Genomic DNA, 19,915 nt, shown 5'->3' on the forward strand with positions numbered 1-19,915 from the left:
AATAGTTATTGGCTTGAATAGGTTTACAAAAATTGTTAGTCTTTAACTAGGAAGATAATTAGCTGTGCGTAAGTTGAGGAGAAATTTTAGGAAACTAGTTGTGTTTTCTCCACTATAAATACTCATGAGATGTATGCTACTTTCATAACAACAAATATATTTGAAAAGCTAAGTGCTTAACGCTTCTTTGTTTCAAAAGATATCTCCCCTCAAGTTGTCCTTTTTGCTTCCTTCATTTGTTTGGACACATTTCAGTCGTGGGCCAAATCCAATGTTTGGTATCAGAGCTATGATGCCAAAAAAAATGTCGTCACCATACAAAGTTGCTGGAGGAAATGTAACAATGATAAGGAGCGAAAGGGAGGGAAGTGTAACGCTCCAGTACCCGTTACTCACGAAGAGGAACTACGCAGCATGATCGATAACGATGCGTATTAACTTACAAGCACAAGATGTGTGGGGCACTGTCAAACATCGTGACGTTGAGGAGGACGTCCTTCTCATGTTGGTAGAGAAGGACTCGATAAAGGGAGCATGCGATACGCTGCAAACAATGCATGTGGGTGTGGAACGCATCAAGGAAGCAAAGATGCAGGCCTTGAAGAGTGAGTTTGAGGATATCCGCATGAAGGAAGGTGAGTGAAGAGGCGAAGTTGGCATGAAGTTGACAACGATTGTCAGCGGCATCCGTTCATTAGTCGACGTGATGGAGGAGATCTCCGTCGTCAAGAAGTTCTTTCGAGTTGTTCCCTCAAGACTCATGCAGATTGTTACCTCCATCAAGTAGTTTGGCGACCTCAAGAACATATCGGTTGAGGAGGTCGTTGGTCATCTTAAGGTCTATGAGGAGAGACTTAATGACTATGAAGACAAAGAGAAGGAGAATACCTCTTACTCACACATGTAGAGTGGCTCACATGGATGAAAAAGAAAGATGCAGATGACTCTTCTTTTTCAAGTACGAGCAGACATGGCAGCCATAACAAAGAAAAAAAGGTCGTGGACGTGGTGGCAGAGGAGATCATAACAATACATCACAAACTCATTAAAATGCCAAACCTCGGAAGGACAAGAGTATGATCAAGTGTTACTCTTGTGGAAAATATGGGCATTACGTGGCAGAGTGCCGCAATAAGGAGCGCGATGAGGAGGTAAACCTCATGTTCTCGGATGATGAAGAGCCTACATTGATGTTGGACGAGAAAATGCCCAACATGTTGATGCTCAATGAAAAGAAGGTTATGGCGAACCCCTTCATAGATGAAGAAGACCAAGTGGAGACCAGCATGTGGTATCTAGACAACAGAGCGAGCAACCACATGACTAGAGATCAAGGAAAGTTTAAGGAGCTTGATGAGAAGTTCACTGAAAATGTGAAGCTTTGCGGCAGATCAATTGTACTGATCCAAGGCAAAGGATCTATCTTTTTCCAGTGTAAGAACGACGATCAACGTCTATTGACCAAGGTGTATTACATCCCGAGTTTGAAGAGCAATATTATTAGCCTTGGTCAAATGATAGAAGAAGGTAGCAGAGTGGAGATAGTCGGCCCATTCCTCAAGGTATACGATAGAAATAGAGCCCTGTTGATGAAGGCAAAAAGGTCGTAAAATCGCCTGTATAAGATACTATTTAAATATAATCAACATCTTCCAAAAGTATCCATTGGTGTTTACAACAAGAAAGTGAAGAAACCAACCGGTTAGAAGAAAAAGGAACCGACGAATATAGCCAAGAAGAAACCATAGGTTACTATAATTAGTGAAGAGAAACCTACAAGATGACGTGTTTCATCATACTTATCATCTCAACCACATAGGTCTAGAGGAAGGCCACCAGGGCATAAGAAAAATGGGATATCAATTTGTCCCCTCACTGATGAAGGCTAGAGGCATGTTTAAAAAGAAGGTTGAAAGAGAAAGGAGTACCCTACAAGATGAAGAAGTCCCTGCACATAAGAGAGAAACGAAAGAAATTTTATGTTGTGCAATTAAAGCTTCTTATGAAGAATACAGAGTTGATCAGGGACTCAGCAACGTTAACAATACAGAGCAACATGCAAATATTCTCACTAAGACCCTAACAAGGGTTAAGCTTTGCAGACATGCAAGTGTTGTTCGAAGTGAAGAATCTCAAGAAAAGTCAAGCTTATGGGTAGAAGGTGAGTCAATCAGCTTGACTTGGTAAAAAATAGTTATTGGCTTGAATAGGATTAAGGAAATTGTTAGCCTTTAGTTAGAATGATAGTTAGTGGTGTATAAGTTGAGGAGAAATTTTAGGAAACTAGTGCTTTGCTAAGTGTTTAACGCTTGTTTGTTTCAAAAGTTCTCCCCTCAAGTTGACTTTTTTATTTCTTTCATTTGTTTTGGCATATTTCGATCATGGAATATATCCAACAGTGTCTGATATATAAACAGGTAAATATCCTATGACAATGACCAACAAGGTTGTTACAATCGTTGAATGTTCCACAGTGGAAATAAGAAGAAATAAGTATGAATTTTATCTCGAACCAATTGAAAACAAGACGAGGCTTCAACGTTATCTGGGTCATTGTGGATAGATTGACCAAGACAACCCACTTTCATTCCAGGCAGGGTCACTTATGTAGTTGACCAATGGGACCAGTTATACATCAGAGAGATAATCTGTCTACAGTGCCAGTATCCATTGTGTCAAATCGAGATGTTAAGTTTACATCGAATTTCTGGAAGGGTTTGTCGAAGGCACCGGGAATGCAACTCATGATCAATACGGCGTTGCACCCTCTAACGGTTGGGCAAACTCAGAGGTTGAATCAACCTAGAGGACATGTTGAAGGTAGACTTTACAGGTTGCTGGGACAAGCACCTGACCCTTATGGAATTTGCCCAAAACAACAGTTATCAATCGACTATTCACATGGCACCATTTGATGCTCTATATGGGAGGAGATTTCGAACCCCAATATTGTAGGAGGTTGTAGGGAAGAAACATCTTTTATGGCTAGAGTTGGTATAAACTACTAATGCAGCAGTATAGAAAATCTGACAGAGGGTACTCTCTACACAAAGCCGATAAAAGAGTTATGTATACTCTTGCAGGAAGGACCTCGAGTTTGTAGTGGGTTGTTAAAGATCACGTGTTTGTTTAGATTGATGTCAGTTAGTATATGATTGAATCTTCTTATAGTTAGAAGTTGATTTAGTTTTGATTTGATTTAGTTTTTGATTTGTTTATTGATTTGTTACCAGATTTTCTGCAGATTTTTAGGTAGATTTTCTAAATTTCTTTTTGTATTCTCTCTCTATATATATAGAGCATTCTTGCTCTTCATAATTCAATTTTCTTATCAACCATTCAGTCACTCATTATTTCACTAACAGTTGGTATCAGAGCCGTCTTCTTAAGGGATCTGTGAGATCAAGATGGAAGGAGAATCTAGCTTTTCAGCTGTTGCACCACCAGTCTTCGATGGAGACAATTATCAAATGTGGGCAGTTTGTATGGAGACTTATCTGAAGGCTTTGGATCTTTAGGAAGTAATAGAAGAGGATGACGAGGTCCCTCCGCTTCTAGAAAATCCTACTGTAGCACAAATTAAAGTACAGAAGGAAAAGAAGACAAGGAAATCAAAGGCAAAAACTTGCCTATTTGCGGCTGTATCTCAAATGATCTTCATGTGAATAATGTCCCTCAAAACAACAAAGGAAATCTGAGATTATCTCAAGACTGAATATGAAGAAGATGAGAGGATTCGTGGAATGAAAGTCCTAAATTTGATTAGAGATTTCAAGTTGTAGAAGATGGAGTCTGAGTCGGTGAAAGAGTACTCTGACAGACTTCTCAGCATTGCCAACAAGGTGAGATTGCTTGGTTCTGTGTTAAATGATTCAAGGATCGTTGAAAAATTGCTAGTCACTGTTCCAGAGAAGTTTGAAGCCGCCATTACTACTCTGGAGAACACCAAAGACTTGTCAAAGATTTCTCTTACAGAGCTCTTGAAAGCTTTACAAGCACAAGAGCAAAGGAGGTCTATGAGGCAAGAAGGGGTGATTGAAGGTGCCTTACCTGTTAAGCATCAAGACAACAACAGGTATAAAAACAAGAAAATTTTAAAAAATCAATCGACGAATGGAGATTCATCCACCTTGTCGCCATTGTGAGAAGAAAGGTCATCCACCAACAAGTGTTGGAGAAGACCTGACGCCAATTGCTCCAAATACAATAAACTTGGACATGAAGCTGTGATCTGCAAAGTCAAAGGTCAGGTGATAGAAGTAGATGCACAGGTAATTGATCAAGAAGAAGAAGATCAATTGTTTGTGGTCACTTGTTTCCCAAACAAAGAATCAAGCGAGAGCTGGTTGATTGACAGTGGATGCACAAATCATATGACATATGACAAGAAGTTTTTTGAGGAATTAAGAGACATTGAAGTCAAGAGAGTGAGAGTTGGCAATGGTGAACACTTGGAAGTCAAAGGAAAAGACACAGTAGCTATAACAAGCTATGAAGGTACAAAATTTATTCCAAATGTTTTATTTGTACCTAAAATTGATCAAAATCTCTTTAAGTGTTGGTCAGTTACTTGATAAAGGCTATAAAGTGTTGTTTGAGAATAAGCCGTGTTTGATCAAATATGCTAGTGCCACTGAATTTTGGCACAAAAGACTTGGGCACTTTCATCATCGAGGTTTGCTTCAGATGCAGTCAAAGAAGCTGGTAGAAGGACTCACTGACATTGATGATGACATGCCTCCTTGCCGTGCTTGTAATTTTGGGAAGCAACTTCGGCAACCCTTTCCTAAACACGCATGGAGAGCCTCGAAAAAACTGCAACTGGTTCATACTAATCTTTGTGGTCCTCAGCGAACACCATCGTTAAATGGTAATCTTTATTACATTGTTTTTATTGAAGATCTAACAAGAATGTGTTAGGTCTTCTTGTTGAAGCAAAAGTCAGAAGTTGCGGGTGTATTTTGGAAATTCAAAGCTAGAGTTGAGAATGAAAGTGCATGCTTGATTCAGATTATAAAATCAGATAATGGCAAGGAGTACACTTTCAGAAACTTTTAAAAGGTTTTGTAAAGAGGCTGGAATTGAACATCAATTGATAGCACCATACACTCCTCAACAGAATGACATCAGTGAAAGGAGGAATAGATATATAATGGCGATGACGAGATGCATGCTTTATGAGAAGGATCTTTCAAAACTTTTTTGGGGAAAAGCAGCAAATACTGTTGTGTGCTTGCAAAATCGAATTTCAACAAAAGCTATGAAGGACCTGACACCATTTGAAGTTTGGTATGGTTACAAACCTTCTTTAAAGTTCATTAGAGTATTTGGGTATCTTTTCTTCACTTACATTCCACAGGTCAAGCGTGAAAAGCTTGACAAAAAGGCAGAAGCTGGCATCTTTGTGGGGGTATAACATTATATCAAAAGTTTATAGAGTTTTTCAACCACACATTAGTCGTGTTATTGTGAGCTGAGATATTCATTTTGCTGGAAATGAGCAATGGAATTGGGAAGAACTGACAAAGGTGAATCAGATTTCTAATGCACCAAACAATTTAATCTTTGGTAGCATGTTAGAAGAGTCTGAAGATGAACGACAAGATGCTTTGGTTGATGATGCACCTGTCAGAGGAGGAGCTTTCGGTGATCGAGAAAAACAAAACCAGGGAGTTGGTTGATCGACCTCTAAACAGAAAGATTATTGGAGTAAGATGGGTATTTAGGAAAAAGCTTGGAGTGTTAAAGATCACGTGTTTATTTAGATTGTTATTAGTTAGTATTTAATTAAATCTCCTTATAGTTAGGAGTTTAATTAAATCTCCTTATAGTTAGGAGTTTAATTAAATCTCCTTATAGTTAGGAGTTGATTTAGTTTTGATTTAATTTAATTTTTTATTTGTTTACGAGTTTGTTACCAGATTTTCTGCAGATTTTTAGGTAGATTTTCTAAATGTCTTTTTGTATTATCTCTCTATATAGAGGATTCTTGCTCTTCATAATTCAATTTTCTTATCGACCATTCAATCACTCATTCTTTCACTAACATGGTTAATCACGTCTTCCTAAAAGTGGCCCTACGAGAGGGATGCTGAGGTTTGGGAAGAAGGGCAAGTTGAACCCGAGTTTTGTGGGCCCCATTGAAATTCTAGAAAAGGTAGGGCCCGTGACATAAGATGTGTTACCACCCACCCTCGCTGCGATGCACAATGTCTTCCATGTCTCGATCTTGATGAAGGACACTCCGGATCCCACTCGTATCATTGATCATGAGACACTTCCCCTCTGGGAGTACCTGTCCTACGAAGAGAAGCCCATCAGGATAATGGCACGTGATGTAAGGAAATTGCGCAGAAGAGAGATTCCCTTAGTCAAAGTCCTATGGAAAACCACTAAGACAAGGAAGCCACCTAGGAACATGAAGATGATATGAGGAGGTCTTACTGTAAACTCTTCCAGGGAGGACCAACTTTTAGGGCGAAAGTTCCTAAGAAGGGGAGAATTGTAATGCTTGAGCTTAGGCGGTACTAACGACCGTTGCTTTCCTTCCTACGATTCAAAAAAATATTTATATAATAAGAAAATCATAAGATCTTATTGTATGCCGAGGAGACCGAGACTCAATTCATTGAAGAAGGGAGATATTCTCAAGATAGTTGGAAAAAAACGATCAAAGTCAACTTAGGGGCAAAATGACCATTTTCCCCCTACTCCGACTTGAGGGGTCTGAAGGGTCTGAACATAATATGAAAGAGAGCGAGAGAGAGAAAAAAGGAGATTAGGGTTTTGAAGGGGGAAGAAAGACGAAGCCAAAAATTGCTCAAATCTGTCATTGGCGGAATCACTCGTTTCGGCAAGAAACCCGAGAACACATCAAGGTATGGTTATGGCCTTTCGATTTGGTTTTATGTAGATCCAAAGAGTTTTTCGAGTTTAAAGCTCTAATCTTTGAAGAGATGAACTAAAGAGGGTCTATAAAGGTTTCTTGAAGAAAACTTAGACGAAAATCGGAGTCTAATAGGAGATCAGGTGAATCAGTCAAGAACAGTAAACGTGAGTTTTTTTCGCTAATTTGAACGTTCTTATTTTGTTTTGAGTTCAAGTAAAAGTAATAAGAAAAATACATCGGGGTAGGTGGACTAAAACTCTACGACTTTGGTGAAAAAACCAAATCGATATGAGTTGTGTGCGTTAAGTTATAAAGATCCGAAGAAAATGGATTGAAACAGGAAATTCTAACTTTTTGAAAAATTGCAACACACAAGGAGAGAGAAAACTACCGGTATGCATTGCCCGACGTGCGGAGGAGCAGCGGAGCCCGTGGATGGCACGTGACAGAACTCGGCTGAAGAAACGCGTCAAGCCCACCAGTCGACACGCGCTAGACGTGCATCCAATGTGAAGACCCACACACGATCCGAACTGCTCAACTCGATGCCGATCAGAATTTCATGTGTGGTACGCACACATGAAAACATGTGTAGTGACCCCCTGAGCGTGTGGTCGGTGCGTGCAGCGCACGTGATGTCAGAATTTAGTGCAACTTATTGCTAGTTTGAATTAGTCAAGTTATTCATTTTTATTAGGAGTCGGTTAGCTTTATTTCTTCAAATAAATTAGTTGCACGTTAAGTAGTTCTGTGCAAATCAATTGAGTCTTTATATGAGTTATTTCAGTTTAAATAGAAGTCTTACTGTTAGTAAAATACAGCTACAATACAACAGTTCATATTTCAGTTTTCTCTGTGTTGTCTTCTTTGAGTAATAATAATTTCAAATTTCTTCACACTTTTGAGTGTTAGATATTGTGTAAGTTGATATCAGAGCTAGGTTGGTAACTAAGAGCTTGATATTATTACTTAACAAGATGAATGGTGGAAGTGCTTCTACGGGTATAGCTATGGAAAAACTTGTTGGCAATAATTATAATGGAAAAACTTGTTGGCAATAATTATAATTATTGGAAGTTATGTTTGGAAGGTTATCTATAGGGGCAAGATTTGTGGGATTTAATTGAAGGTGATGACGCATAAATTCCAGTAGATACTCCACAGAATGTTGAATTACGCCGAAAATGGAATATTAAATGTGGAAAATCTTTATTTACCTTGCGAACTTTGATTAGCAAGGAATATATTTATTGATCATGTTCGTGATTTAAAGTCACCAAAGCAAGTGTGGGAAATACTTCAAAAGCTGTTCACTAAGAAAAATACAGCTCGGTTGCAATTTCTAGAGAATGAACTAGCTATGGTAACTCAAGGTAATTTTTCTATTGAAGAATATTTCTTGAAAGTGAAAAATCTGTGTTTTGAAATTTCAGAATTAGATGCTGAGGAGCCAGTGAGTGATGCTCGATTACGTCGTTATCTTATTCGTGGATTATGAAAAGACTTTATGCCCTTTATTTCCTCCAAAGCCAAAAGATGTGTTGTATGTCAAAGATCAAAGGAGACAGAATTCTCATTCAAAGCCTTGATCAAACAATCAGAATCAATTTAGAAGTGAGGAGTCGTCAAAGAAGTCATTTAAAGCTTGTTACAAGTGTGGAAAACCTGACCATCTTAAACGAGATTGTCGAGTGAAAGTGGTGTGTGATAATTGTGGAAAGCCAGGCCATATTAAGCCAAATTGCCAAGTCAAAATGCAAGAATCAAAAGAAAATGTTGTACATGAAAGTAAAAATTCTTCAAATCCATTTTGGGAACACTGTTTAACTATTGAGGTTCTTGACTAGCCAACAAATGTGACTTCAATTATACATCAAGACCATGTCTCTGCATATGTTCATGGCTTTATAGACTACAATGAAGAATAAATTGTCGATTCTAGTTGTTCTCATTATGCAACTGGAAACGAAACTTTTCTATCAGATGTTCGTCCACATTGTTAAAAGAAGGTCATTATGACAGTTGATAATTCAATGCGTCCTTTGACGAAAGAAGGGGATTTGAATGATGGAAGTGTTCTACTCAAGGATGTTTATCATTTTCCTAGTTTGAAGAAAAATCTTGCTTTTGTATCACAAATAACAGATTCAGGAAGGTATGTTCTCTTTTTTTTGCTTGAAGATGTTCAAATTCTTTCTAATGTGAACCATGGTGCTGCTGATATCCTGTTCTGTGGAAAAAGAAAAGAATCTTTGTATGTTTTATCAACTAGTGATGAATATATCAAGAAAGGTGGTCATAATGCAAGCTCAACGCTTTGGCATGCTCGTTTGGGTCATGTGGGTTCTCAATTGTTGCAGAAAATATCCACAAAACAACTTCTTGATGGTGTCCCTGTTTTTAAAGATATCTAGCATGATGAGATTTGTCTAGGCTGTCAATATGGCAAGTCTCATCGTCTTTCTTTTCCAAGGTCAAAGAGTAGAGCTTCAACAGTATTGGAATTGATTCATTCTTATCTTTTGGAACCAACGCGAACAGCAAGCTATACCGACCTTCATTATGTGATGGTGTTTGTGGATCATTACTCTTGTTTCAATTGGGTATACTTCTTAAAACACAAAAGTGAAGCTTTTTCAAAATTTATTCAGTTTAAGCATGCTGTAGAAAAAGAATTTAAATTGAAAATCGAGTGTTTGCGCTCCGATAATGGAGGGGAATTTCTTTCAAATGATTTTATGAAATATTGTAAGGAGCATGAGATTCAGCGCCAACTGACTTGTCCAGAAACCCCGCAACAAAATGGGGTGGCTGAGCGCAAGTTAGCTCATCTTACATCAGTTTGCTTGTCTTGGCTGCATGTGAGGAGTCTTCAAAGAGAGTTATGGGCATTAGCTTTTCAAACAGCTTGTCATGTTGTAAATCAGTTGCCTCCATGACCAAGGACAGAATCATCACTATTCAAGCTGGTTTATCATGGTAAACCCAATGTGAGATATTTTCGTAATTTTGGGTCTATTTGTTATGTTCATGTACTGGAACATAATCGAACTATACTTGACCCAAAATCCAAGAAATGCATTTTTGTTGGCTATGATACTCATAGAAAGGGTTGGAGATGTATGGATTTGGAAACAAAGAAGGTTATTGAATCTCGTGATGTGGTGTTTGATGAAATTTCAAGTTACAAATATGATGCAGATGGCAGCAAAGTACAACTACTGTTGCACTCTTCCCTGATGATTGATTCTACGTTAGGGAGAAAAGATTTTTTAATTGCAACAGACATTCAAGCGGGGGAAAATACAGAAGCCACTACAAATATTGAAGTTGCTACAAGAAAAATCCTCAATGACAGAAAAAGTTACTAGATCATTTGTCTTATTTTGTAGTTGACATTAATCAATTTTCTATTATGTCTTGTTCGTTTATGGGAGATACAAGTGAAAATAAGCCGAAGTTGTACAATGAAGCGAAAGGAATCTCAAAATGGGAAAATGCAATGATGGAAGAAATTTTAGCACTTGAAAAAAATGACACTTGGGAGCTTGTACCAAAGCCTCATGATGTCGATTTAATTACTTGTAAGTGAGTTTAAAAGTTGAAGAAAAATGTTGATGGTAGAATTGATAGACACAAAGCTCGTCTTGTTACTCGTGGGTTCTCTCAACAATATGGTCGAGACTATGATGAGACTTTTAGTCCAGTCGCAAGGATGGTAACATTACGGACAATCATCTAATTTAGCTGCTAGTAAAGGCTGAAAATTATGGCAGCTTGATGTGAAAAATGTTTTCTTTTATGGAGAGTTGGATCGCGATATTTTTATGGAGCAGCCGCAATGAATTACCTCTAAAGAATATCCTGGCTATGTGTGTAGACTTAAGAAAACATTGTACGAACTCAAGCAAGCTTCTCGTGCTTGGTTTGGTAAGATTGCTCAATATCTTAATTTTTGTGGTTTTAAGTCTTCATGTGTTGATCCGAGCTTATTTGTAAAGAAAACAACAACTGTATGCACCCTGCTCTTACTTTATGTTGATGACATGATTATTATTGGTGATGATATTATTGAAATCAGTAGTCTCCAAGATACCTTGTCTCGTCGTTTTGAAATGAAAAGATTGGGTGAAGCTGATTGTTTTCTGGGTTTGGAAATTAAGAATTGTGATGGTTATTTTCTCTAAAAAAGGATATGAAGCAAGTTTATTATAGCGGTTTCATATAGAAAATCATTAGAAGATGCTATATTCTTTCTTCAACTTGTTGGTAGTTTATTCTATTTAACTATCACGAGGCGACAATGTTTTTTTAGGAGTTGTCTCAATTTATGGATAAGCCACTCATTTAATTGCAGCAAAAAGAATTCTTTGTTACACAAAGGGACTTTAAATTATGGATTAATGTATGAGAAATCAAAGTCTTTTTTCTTGAGTGGTTTGTGTGGATGCTGATTGGGCTGGTGATGTGAACGATATATGCTCCACAACAAGTTTTTGTTTTACAGCAGGCTCTGTTGCAATTGCATGATGTTGTAAAAAGCAAAGCACTGTTGCTTTGTCCAGTTGTGAAGCAGAATATGTAGTTGCTACAATAGCTACTCAAGAATGTTTGTGACTCAAGAGGCTTATTCAAGAAATGGTGACTACTCACAATCAGCCAATTCAATTAATTGTGGTAATGAAAGTGCAATAAAACTTGTGGGAAATCTGGTGTTTCATGCTCGTTCGAAACATATTGAAACTCATTATCATTTTGTTCAAGAGAAAGTGTTTTCATAGGATGTTGAATTGCAGAAAATACATACTAATGATCAAGTTGTAGCCATATTTACTAAGACATTTGTCAAAATGAAGTTGGAAGTTTTTCGTAAGGCTCTCGGAGTTATTGAGAAATAAGCTTCCACTAAGGGAGGCTATCAGAATTTAGTGCAATTTATTGCTAGTTTGAATTAGCTAAGTTATTAATTTTTATTAGGAGTCTATTAGCTTTATTTCTGCAAATAAATTAGTTGCACCTTAAGTAGTTCTGTACAAATCAATTGAGTCTTTATAGAAGTTATTTCAGTTTAAATAGAAGTCTCACTGTTAGTAAAATACAGCTACAATACAACACTTCATATTTCAGTTTTCTTTGTATTGTCTTCTTTGAGTCATATTAATTTTATATTTATTCACACTCAATGAGTGTTAGATATTGTGTGTTGAGAATTGTTGGGGGCGAGTCCTACAAAATGATCATGAGTTTATAAGTAAAGGAATACATCTCCATTGGTATGAAGTCTTTTGGGGAAACCCAAAAGCAAAGTCATGAGAACTTATGCTCAAAGTGGATAATATCATACCATTGTGGAGATCTGTGATTTCTAACATGGTCTTAGAGCCATACCCTAAAATTAGCTATGACAATAGAATCCTCATATATTGAACAAAGAATTGTGAGCCTCAAAGGTGTAGTCAAAAGTGACTAAAGTGTCGAAGAAAGGGAGTAATTTGTTCGAGGGCTCTAGCGAAAGGAGTTGAGCCTCGATTAAGGGGAGGCTGTTTGAGAGCTCCATAAGTTTCAAGGGAGGCTTATAGTGTACTTTGTTCGAGGGGAGGATTGTTGAGAATTGTTGGGAGTGAGTCCCACAAAATGATCATGGGTTTATAAGTAAAGGAATACATTTCCATTGGTATGAGACCTTTTGGGGAAGCCCAAAAGCAAAGTCATGAGAGCTTATGCTGAAAGTGGACAATATCATACCATTGAGGAGATCCGTGATTCCTAACACGTGAGTCCTCCAATTTCCTTTGTTCGGCCTCCGTTTGCTAGTTTTTCACTTTGATTTCACTACTAACTCTGTTCTGATGTGAATTAGAACCCACCAAGGAAATTTCATAATTTTTAGTACCTTCTCCAGTAAGAAGTTCGAGCTTGGGAAGGCACTCGTCAACCATGTAAATAACCATTTGGATTTTTCCATAGACAATATTTGTAGGATTCGCTTGGATAAGCATGCATGCTATTAAACCACTATCCTATAAAGTCGGACCAAGTGGATTAGATTACAAGTTATGGAAAGAGATTAAAATGAGAAAATATTATGTTATTGTATGTACATGAAAAGAGGAAGTGAATTTTGTGAAATCTGTGCTCTAGGTGAAGATGAACGTTATCTCCGTGTCGAGAATACATGTTAATATTGTATGAATTGTTGAATGTTAACTCCAGTGTGTGATTGCCTGTATTTTCTTACTTGTTGAGAATAAGGAGGAATAACAAACCTAGTCTAGGGCGCTAGAGACTAATTGGCCTAGATAAAGACCTAGAGTAGGATACCTCCAGGAGACCGTGCAATTAGGGTCGCATAAGGGTGGCCAGTGGGCCTAGACCCTAGTATTCCAGACCATGATAAGTTTGAGAGCTCTTGCGCAAGAATCCTAGAGATGTGTGAATCCATGTCTAAGCCATCAAGATTCTCCCTAGAAAACCTAATAGGACACCACGGTAATCATGGAAAACCGAGGTAGCTCACCACGATTAAGCAGTATGAATAGTGTTACCATAACCTCCACTTCCCTCTTTGCTCCGATACCGTATCGTCGAGGCTCCACTCTAATTCTGGGATCGTCAACTAGGTTTAGCTGAACATGGTAGTGTCACTCGTTCCCCAACCTAATGAAGATAGCTAAGCCAAGGGGTGATCAAATAAATCAACAAACCAAGTTTTCTTGAAAATAAATACATCAACCTTCGTGAAATGGAAACCCTAGCAAGTTGAATTTAAGAACTCTCATACTCACAAGCGCTTTGATATGCAAGCCCCTAGTTCACAAATGTTCAAACCCTAATCAATTTGATTTCATTCCAAATGGTTACAAATTTTGGGAATTTGATCTAACAATCTTATTGAAGAATAAGATCTTTAGAACTAAATATATCTAAGAACCTCAAAACATAAATCATCCCAAGAGAAAATAAGACTCGAATTATCTTGTAGATCAAATATCTCAAGACAATAACATTTTTTTTAGATTCGAATCACTCCATAAGTAAAGATTAATTATGTCAAGCTTGAATGATTTTAAACATACCACCTAAATTACATAGAATAATAAAGAAACTTAGCTCTTAACTAAAAGAAAGCACAAATGCTATGCTTACTACATTTTCCAAATCTACTCCACAAATATAACATACATGACTTTATATAGTCTCAAATTGAAATCCTTAACTTTCCATGAGACATTTCAAGAATGACAACATTCCTATTTTATGACCATCATTAGTCACTATGTAAATGTAACCTTCAAGTATATAAAGTCTTAAAATACATTGATAAAACATCCTATCTACTCAAAATTTATAACCATTTGAGAATAAATGAAATTCATCTCTCTTGAAGTTCATATTACAGGACTGAAATGTCTTGCTTCTTATCATATCGAGTAAAGTGTATATACCAGAAAAAAAAAATATATATATATTAAAGAGTAGAATCAATTTCCATGACATGAATTAAATTTTTTTCATTGAAATTTTGAGTGAAGAAATTGGCACACTTAGTAAATATAGCCGAGTGGTAATTAAATAATTTGGAATTTTTAAAAGATTAAAAAGAAAAAGGATGAGAATCAACTTAATTGAAAAAAAAAACTGAATTTTCTTTTAATTGATTTATTAATCGATTTTATCTGACATTAAAAACAATAAAAATTTCCACATATGATGCATAACCACTTCAAACATCTTGAAATGAATGTGAAAGGTGCCTAATAAAGCAGACGTGGAGGGGAAGGGAGCCACCTCATTTCCCGCCAAAAATTCCCGCCAAAACAACCTCATCGATGACTGAAGTGCGTTTAGGTCAGTGAAGTTCATTTCGTCCATTCACACTCCCATTTCCTCTCCTTCTCCCGCTCCCGGTCGCTAAGAAATGGCTGGGCCAACTCCCGATGGCAACTCCGGCAATCCGCCTTCCACGCCTGACTCTCCCACCACCTCCGCCGGTTTCGAAACGGACCAGCTCCCTCATCTCAGCCAAACTTCCGACGTCTACCCCGATGAGGACGAAGCCGCTGTTGATCCTCATGTCCTTCCCGACGAGCCTGACCCCGATGAAGAGGAGGAAGGAGAGGATCTCTACCACGACAATTTCTTGGAGTCGGTTCTCGAAATCAAATCCCGTTTTGTTTTCTTGTTTTTTAATTAAAAAAAAAAAAATCTCGAAATCTCTTGCCTAATGTAGTACCGATCTTATGAATTTTCTTCTTAATCTTGTAGCGATTATCGGAGGATGGACGAGCATGACCAGTACGAGTCCTTGGACCTCGACGATTCATTAGAGGACGAGAGAGATTTGGATCAGATTATGGAGGACAGACGAGCTGCCGAGATAGAATTGGACACTCGCGATGCTCAGTTCACCCGTCGGAAGCTTCCTGAGCTATTACATGATCAAGGTAATTTTTTTGCCTATTATATTCCATCTGAACAGCAAATTGTAACCTTTTCCCTCGATTTCAGCGTGTTCACTCGCTCAGCAAGTTGTCAATACATTACTGAGCTATTCGTGCTTCCATTCTTTTCTCTTACCCTTCGTTCGTGTTTTCTTTAATGTATTACTATTCTAATTTTAATTTTAGGATTGATCATGCTTGAGAATATGAATTATGCACCATATTGATTCTTCAGCTTTACTTTTCCCTAACAAAAGCTTGAGATATGTAGGAACTAATTGAAGTGAACTCACTCTAACTGATGAGTTTCAATATCTTGATAATCTTTAGTTTCAATTTGTATTGAAGTTATTTTCAGGCACAAGTTTCCAAGTATACAACCATAAAAGATTGACTGAAAACTTTCGCAACAAAAAGAATCGTGAAGCATTCTATTCTGGTTTCTAGCCATTCTGACTTGTCATCCAGAACATAGTCATCTGCTCTAACCAATACAAAAATTCCTGTTGGTATACGCCAAAGATGTTTTATTATATGGTTTTTAAAATTAGTTGAAGATACCTTGGGGTGTAGCCTCCTAAAGGAACTGAAAGCTAGAGACGTTTCCTTGATGTTGCTTTACTACTCTTAGCAGCTGGAAGTTATTAGTTGTTTCCCTTTTGATTTATTTTTTTGGAGACTGGCAGATTTAACTCTTGAAATTTAACTAGTTTGTATGTTTTGTTTCAGACTCGGAGGATGACAATTACAGGCCTTCAAAAAGAGCAAGAGCTGATTTTCGGCCTCCAGCTGCTGCAAGAAGCTATGATGACATTGATGGTATGCAGAGTTCTCCTGGTAGATCACAAAGGGAAACTTCACGAGACGACGTGCCCATTACAGATCATTCTGTTGATGACCAATATGAGGTATTTAAGGCTGTCACATCTTTATTTTCCTCATATTAGGATTTTGCACCTAATTATTGTTAGCCATATTTGGAACTAACAATTTACCTCTAATTTAGGATGAAGACGATGATGAAAATGAGAATGAGATGTATCGTGTTCAAGGGCCACTTAGAGAACATGTTACCATGGATGCGGTTCGGCGCTTTATAGGGAAAAAGTTCAAGAGATTCTTGGAAACATATGTGAATCCAAAGAGTGGAAATGGTGAGCTTGAGTACATGCGACTGATAAATGAGATGGTGTTAGGTGAGCATCTGCTTCACTGTACTTGCAGTGGATTGTTAACATTTAGTTTATTTTGTAAAATGATAAAACAAATATTGTTTTCTAAGATAACCTGTTAGAGTCATGTTCATGCTTCTCTCATTTTTCTGACTGGTTGCTTTAATGTTTGATTGCAGCCAATAGGTGCAGTTTGGAGATTGATTACAAACAGTTTATCTTTGTCCATCCGAATATTGCAATCTGGTTGGCTGATGCACCCCAGCCCGTCTTAGAAGTTATGGAAGATGTTGCAAAGAAGGTTGTCTTTGACATACATCCAAATTACAAAAATATCCACCAAAAGATCTATGTTCGCATCAATAACTTACCAGTCTATGATCAGATTCGAAATATTAGGTATCCTTGTAGATTCATGGTGCAGGGCCTTTTCAGATATATGTTTTCTTTTATTATTTTCCTAGTCATCCTATTTTCAATTGTGTCCTGTTGCACTTTGTAGGCAAATTCATTTAAATACCATGATTCGTATTGGGGGCGTTGTAACCCGACGCTCTGGTGTCTTCCCCCAGTTGCAGCAGGTGAAGTATGATTGTGGTAAATGTGGCACAATATTGGGACCATTTTTTCAGAATTCTTATTCAGAGGTCAAGGTTGGCTCTTGTCCTGAATGCCAGTCGAAAGGGCCATTCACAGTAAATGTCGAGCAGGTGAATTCTTAGTTTTAATTTCCTTCTATATTTTTATTTTTATTCTTTTTGGGTGGAGCAACTACGGTTGAAATTCTGTACCTACAAATCTCATTTTAGGGCTTGTTTCATTTATTTGTTTCGGCTGTTCCCTTAGTGCAAAATGGGCGAGATGGTTTCTTGTCATGTATTTTTGGTTAACATTTCTCTGTAGTGAAATAAAATCTCGGTGAATGTCAATCAAATTTCACACATTGTTGACTGTTATGCTGCAGACTATATATAGGAACTACCAAAAGCTAACCCTCCAAGAAAGTCCAGGAATTGTGCCAGCTGGACGACTTCCTAGGTACAAGGAAGTGATACTATTGAATGATCTAATTGATTGTGCTCGTCCTGGGGAAGAAATTGTATGTTCCCTGCCCTTGATGTACTTTTGTCAAATTTTCCTTTTTGTAACACTTGCAGACTTTTTGACATATGACCTGATTGATTTCAGGAAGTTACAGGCATTTATACAAACAATTTTGACTTATCATTGAATACAAAGAACGGTTTTCCTGTATTTTCCACCGTTGTTGAAGCAAATTACATTACCAAGAAGCAAGATCTCTTTTCTGCTTACAAGCTTACCCAGGAAGACAAAGATGAGATTGAGAAGTTGTCTAAAGACCCTAGAATTGGAGAAAGGGTTAGTTATATTTAGAAATTAATGAGTACATTCCTTACGTGTTCAGATTAAGCGTTTTGATTTGGTTTGAACTAATAACAGATAATCAAGTCCATTGCACCATCAATATATGGTCACGAGGACATAAAAACAGCAATTGCTCTTGCAATGTTTGGAGGTCAAGAAAAAAACGTTGAAGGGAAGCACCGGTTACGAGGCGATATCAATGTACTTCTATTAGGTGATCCTGGCACTGCGAAATCTCAATTTCTCAAGTAAGAGCTACATTTATCAGTTTGGGGATAAACCTCCTAAATGACATACGGGTCTACAGCTGGTGGAACATGAAGTTGTATATTATTTTTTCCAGGTACGTTGAGAAAACTGGGCATAGAGCAGTGTACACCACAGGGAAAGGAGCTTCAGCTGTAGGTCTAACAGCAGCAGTGCACAAGGACCCTGTCACAAGGGAGTGGACCCTTGAAGGAGGTGCCCTTGTATTAGCCGATAGAGGAATCTGTCTTATTGATGAGTTTGACAAAATGAATGATCAGGATAGGTAGAGAAAACAACCATCGATTCAACATTCTGAATTTTGCAATTCTATCTATTTTCCTGCCGAGTCTAGAAAGTCTTAAATTTTTGGTGTGTTGGAATTAAAGTTCTCATCTGTGATTAGGGTGAGTATCCATGAAGCAATGGAGCAACAAAGCATTAGCATATCAAAAGCTGGAATAGTCACTTCTCTTCAAGCCAGATGTTCTGTCATTGCTGCTGCCAATCCCATTGGAGGAAGGTATGACAAGTACTTTGTGTTTGACTTGTAAGCATGCGAGGAAAGAAATCAAACAGTACCAATTGATGAACAATAAATGGTTGTAAGTCATAAATTTGATCAATTCTGGGATGATCATGTTTTTATTGTTTTTGTCCAAGCACACTCTTCCTCACTAAATAGGATAAAAAGTGAACTTATTTTTCACCAATCCTTCACATCTAGTAATTTTAAAACTACTGCATATTTAATCAACTAGCATTTTTATAGGTACGACTCCTCAAAAACATTCACGCAAAATGTAGAGCTGACCGATCCTATTATTTCTCGATTTGACATCCTCTGCGTTGTTAAGGTAAATTTCAGGAAACTGCATCCTTCTTTCTTCAAATTGTAGAAGTTGATTGTAACTGAAAAGGATTTTGATAATTTGCAGGATGTGGTGGACTCTGTAACAGACGAGATGCTTGCTAAGTTTGTGGTTGATAGTCATTTCAAGTCACAACCAAAGGGCGCCAATATTGATGACAAGTCTATAAATGAATCTCAGGAGGACAGTCAAGACTCTGCAGGGCCACTGGATTCGGAGGTCATACACTTGTACTTATCATCCTCTTAGTAGGTTATCTGTGGACTTCTGCTCTAATATTTCTAAATACTGATCCTCCAGGTGCTCCCCCAAGATCTGCTGAGGAAGTACATAACTTATTCTAAGTTGAATGTTTTTCCAAGGTTGCATGATGCTGATATGGATAAGTTAACACACGTCTATGCAGAATTACGAAGGGAATCTTCTGTAAGGCTTTACTTTACCTCCTTATTTTTATTATTATTATTGATAGTATTTTTTTTAAAGCGCACTTAACTTTGTCGATGGAAACATCGCATATTAACTATCATTTGCCATGTGACTAGCATGGGCAAGGAGTTCCTATTGCAGTTAGGCACATAGAGTCAATGATACGCATGTCTGAAGCACATGCAAGAATGCACCTTAGACAGCACGTCACACAAGAAGATGTTGATATGGCAATTCGTGTGTTACTGGATTCTTTCATTTCAACCCAAAAATTTGGAGTGCAGAAAGCTCTGCAAAAGGTATAAAAGGATATCACTGCTCTCTCTCTCTCTCTATCTCTCTCTCTCTCCGCATGTCATATAAATGCTGATATGGCTATTCAATATTGGCTACAAGAATTAACCAGTTGCCTTCCTCGATTTATATTAATATACAAGGATATGCTTGAATCATGAAGCTGAAATTCTGCTTGGATCTTCG

General features: G+C 37.6%; 2 protein-coding genes across 2 annotated transcripts; both read left to right on the top strand.

The window, feature by feature from the left end:
- The first annotated feature begins 427 nt into the window (after window positions 1-427).
- LOC111784187 lies at window positions 428-1,610 on the top strand. The gene is made up of 2 exons (XM_023664967.1): window positions 428-635; window positions 1,123-1,610. The coding sequence occupies exons 1-2, from the start codon at window positions 428-430 to the stop codon at window positions 1,608-1,610; spliced, it is 696 nt and encodes a 231-aa protein (XP_023520735.1).
- Window positions 1,611-14,734: 13,124 nt separating this feature from the next.
- On the top strand, window positions 14,735-19,755 carry LOC111784199 (DNA replication licensing factor MCM2-like). Its single transcript, XM_023664983.1, has 15 exons — window positions 14,735-15,034; window positions 15,155-15,333; window positions 16,060-16,238; window positions 16,337-16,526; window positions 16,682-16,901; window positions 17,005-17,212; window positions 17,467-17,601; window positions 17,691-17,882; window positions 17,964-18,136; window positions 18,232-18,420; window positions 18,541-18,657; window positions 18,907-18,991; window positions 19,073-19,225; window positions 19,307-19,432; window positions 19,552-19,755. Exons 1-15 carry the CDS (start codon window positions 14,808-14,810, stop codon window positions 19,738-19,740), a joined length of 2,562 nt encoding a protein of 853 aa, XP_023520751.1. The 5' UTR covers window positions 14,735-14,807; the 3' UTR covers window positions 19,741-19,755.
- The last annotated feature ends 160 nt before the right edge of the window (window positions 19,756-19,915 follow it).

The sequence above is a fragment of the Cucurbita pepo genome, unplaced genomic scaffold (assembly GCF_002806865.2).
Source record: "Cucurbita pepo subsp. pepo cultivar mu-cu-16 unplaced genomic scaffold, ASM280686v2 Cp4.1_scaffold000170, whole genome shotgun sequence".
Lineage (NCBI taxonomy): Eukaryota > Viridiplantae > Streptophyta > Magnoliopsida > Cucurbitales > Cucurbitaceae > Cucurbita > Cucurbita pepo.

What these genes read in the sequence shown, in the direction of transcription:
- LOC111784187 (XM_023664967.1), top strand. Translation starts at nt 428, where the DNA reads ATGCGTATTAACTTACAAGCACAAGATGTGTGGGGCACTGTCAAACAT. An exon ending in GGATATCCGCATGAAGGAAG is followed by an intron (nt 636 to 1,122) that starts GTGAGTGAAGAG and finishes ATTACGTGGCAG; the next exon opens with AGTGCCGCAATAAGGAGCGC.
- LOC111784199 (XM_023664983.1), top strand. Translation starts at nt 14,808, where the DNA reads ATGGCTGGGCCAACTCCCGATGGCAACTCCGGCAATCCGCCTTCCACG. An exon ending in GATAAATGAGATGGTGTTAG is followed by an intron (nt 16,527 to 16,681) that starts GTGAGCATCTGC and finishes GTTTGATTGCAG; the next exon opens with CCAATAGGTGCAGTTTGGAG. An exon ending in ACATCCTCTGCGTTGTTAAG is followed by an intron (nt 18,992 to 19,072) that starts GTAAATTTCAGG and finishes GATAATTTGCAG; the next exon opens with GATGTGGTGGACTCTGTAAC.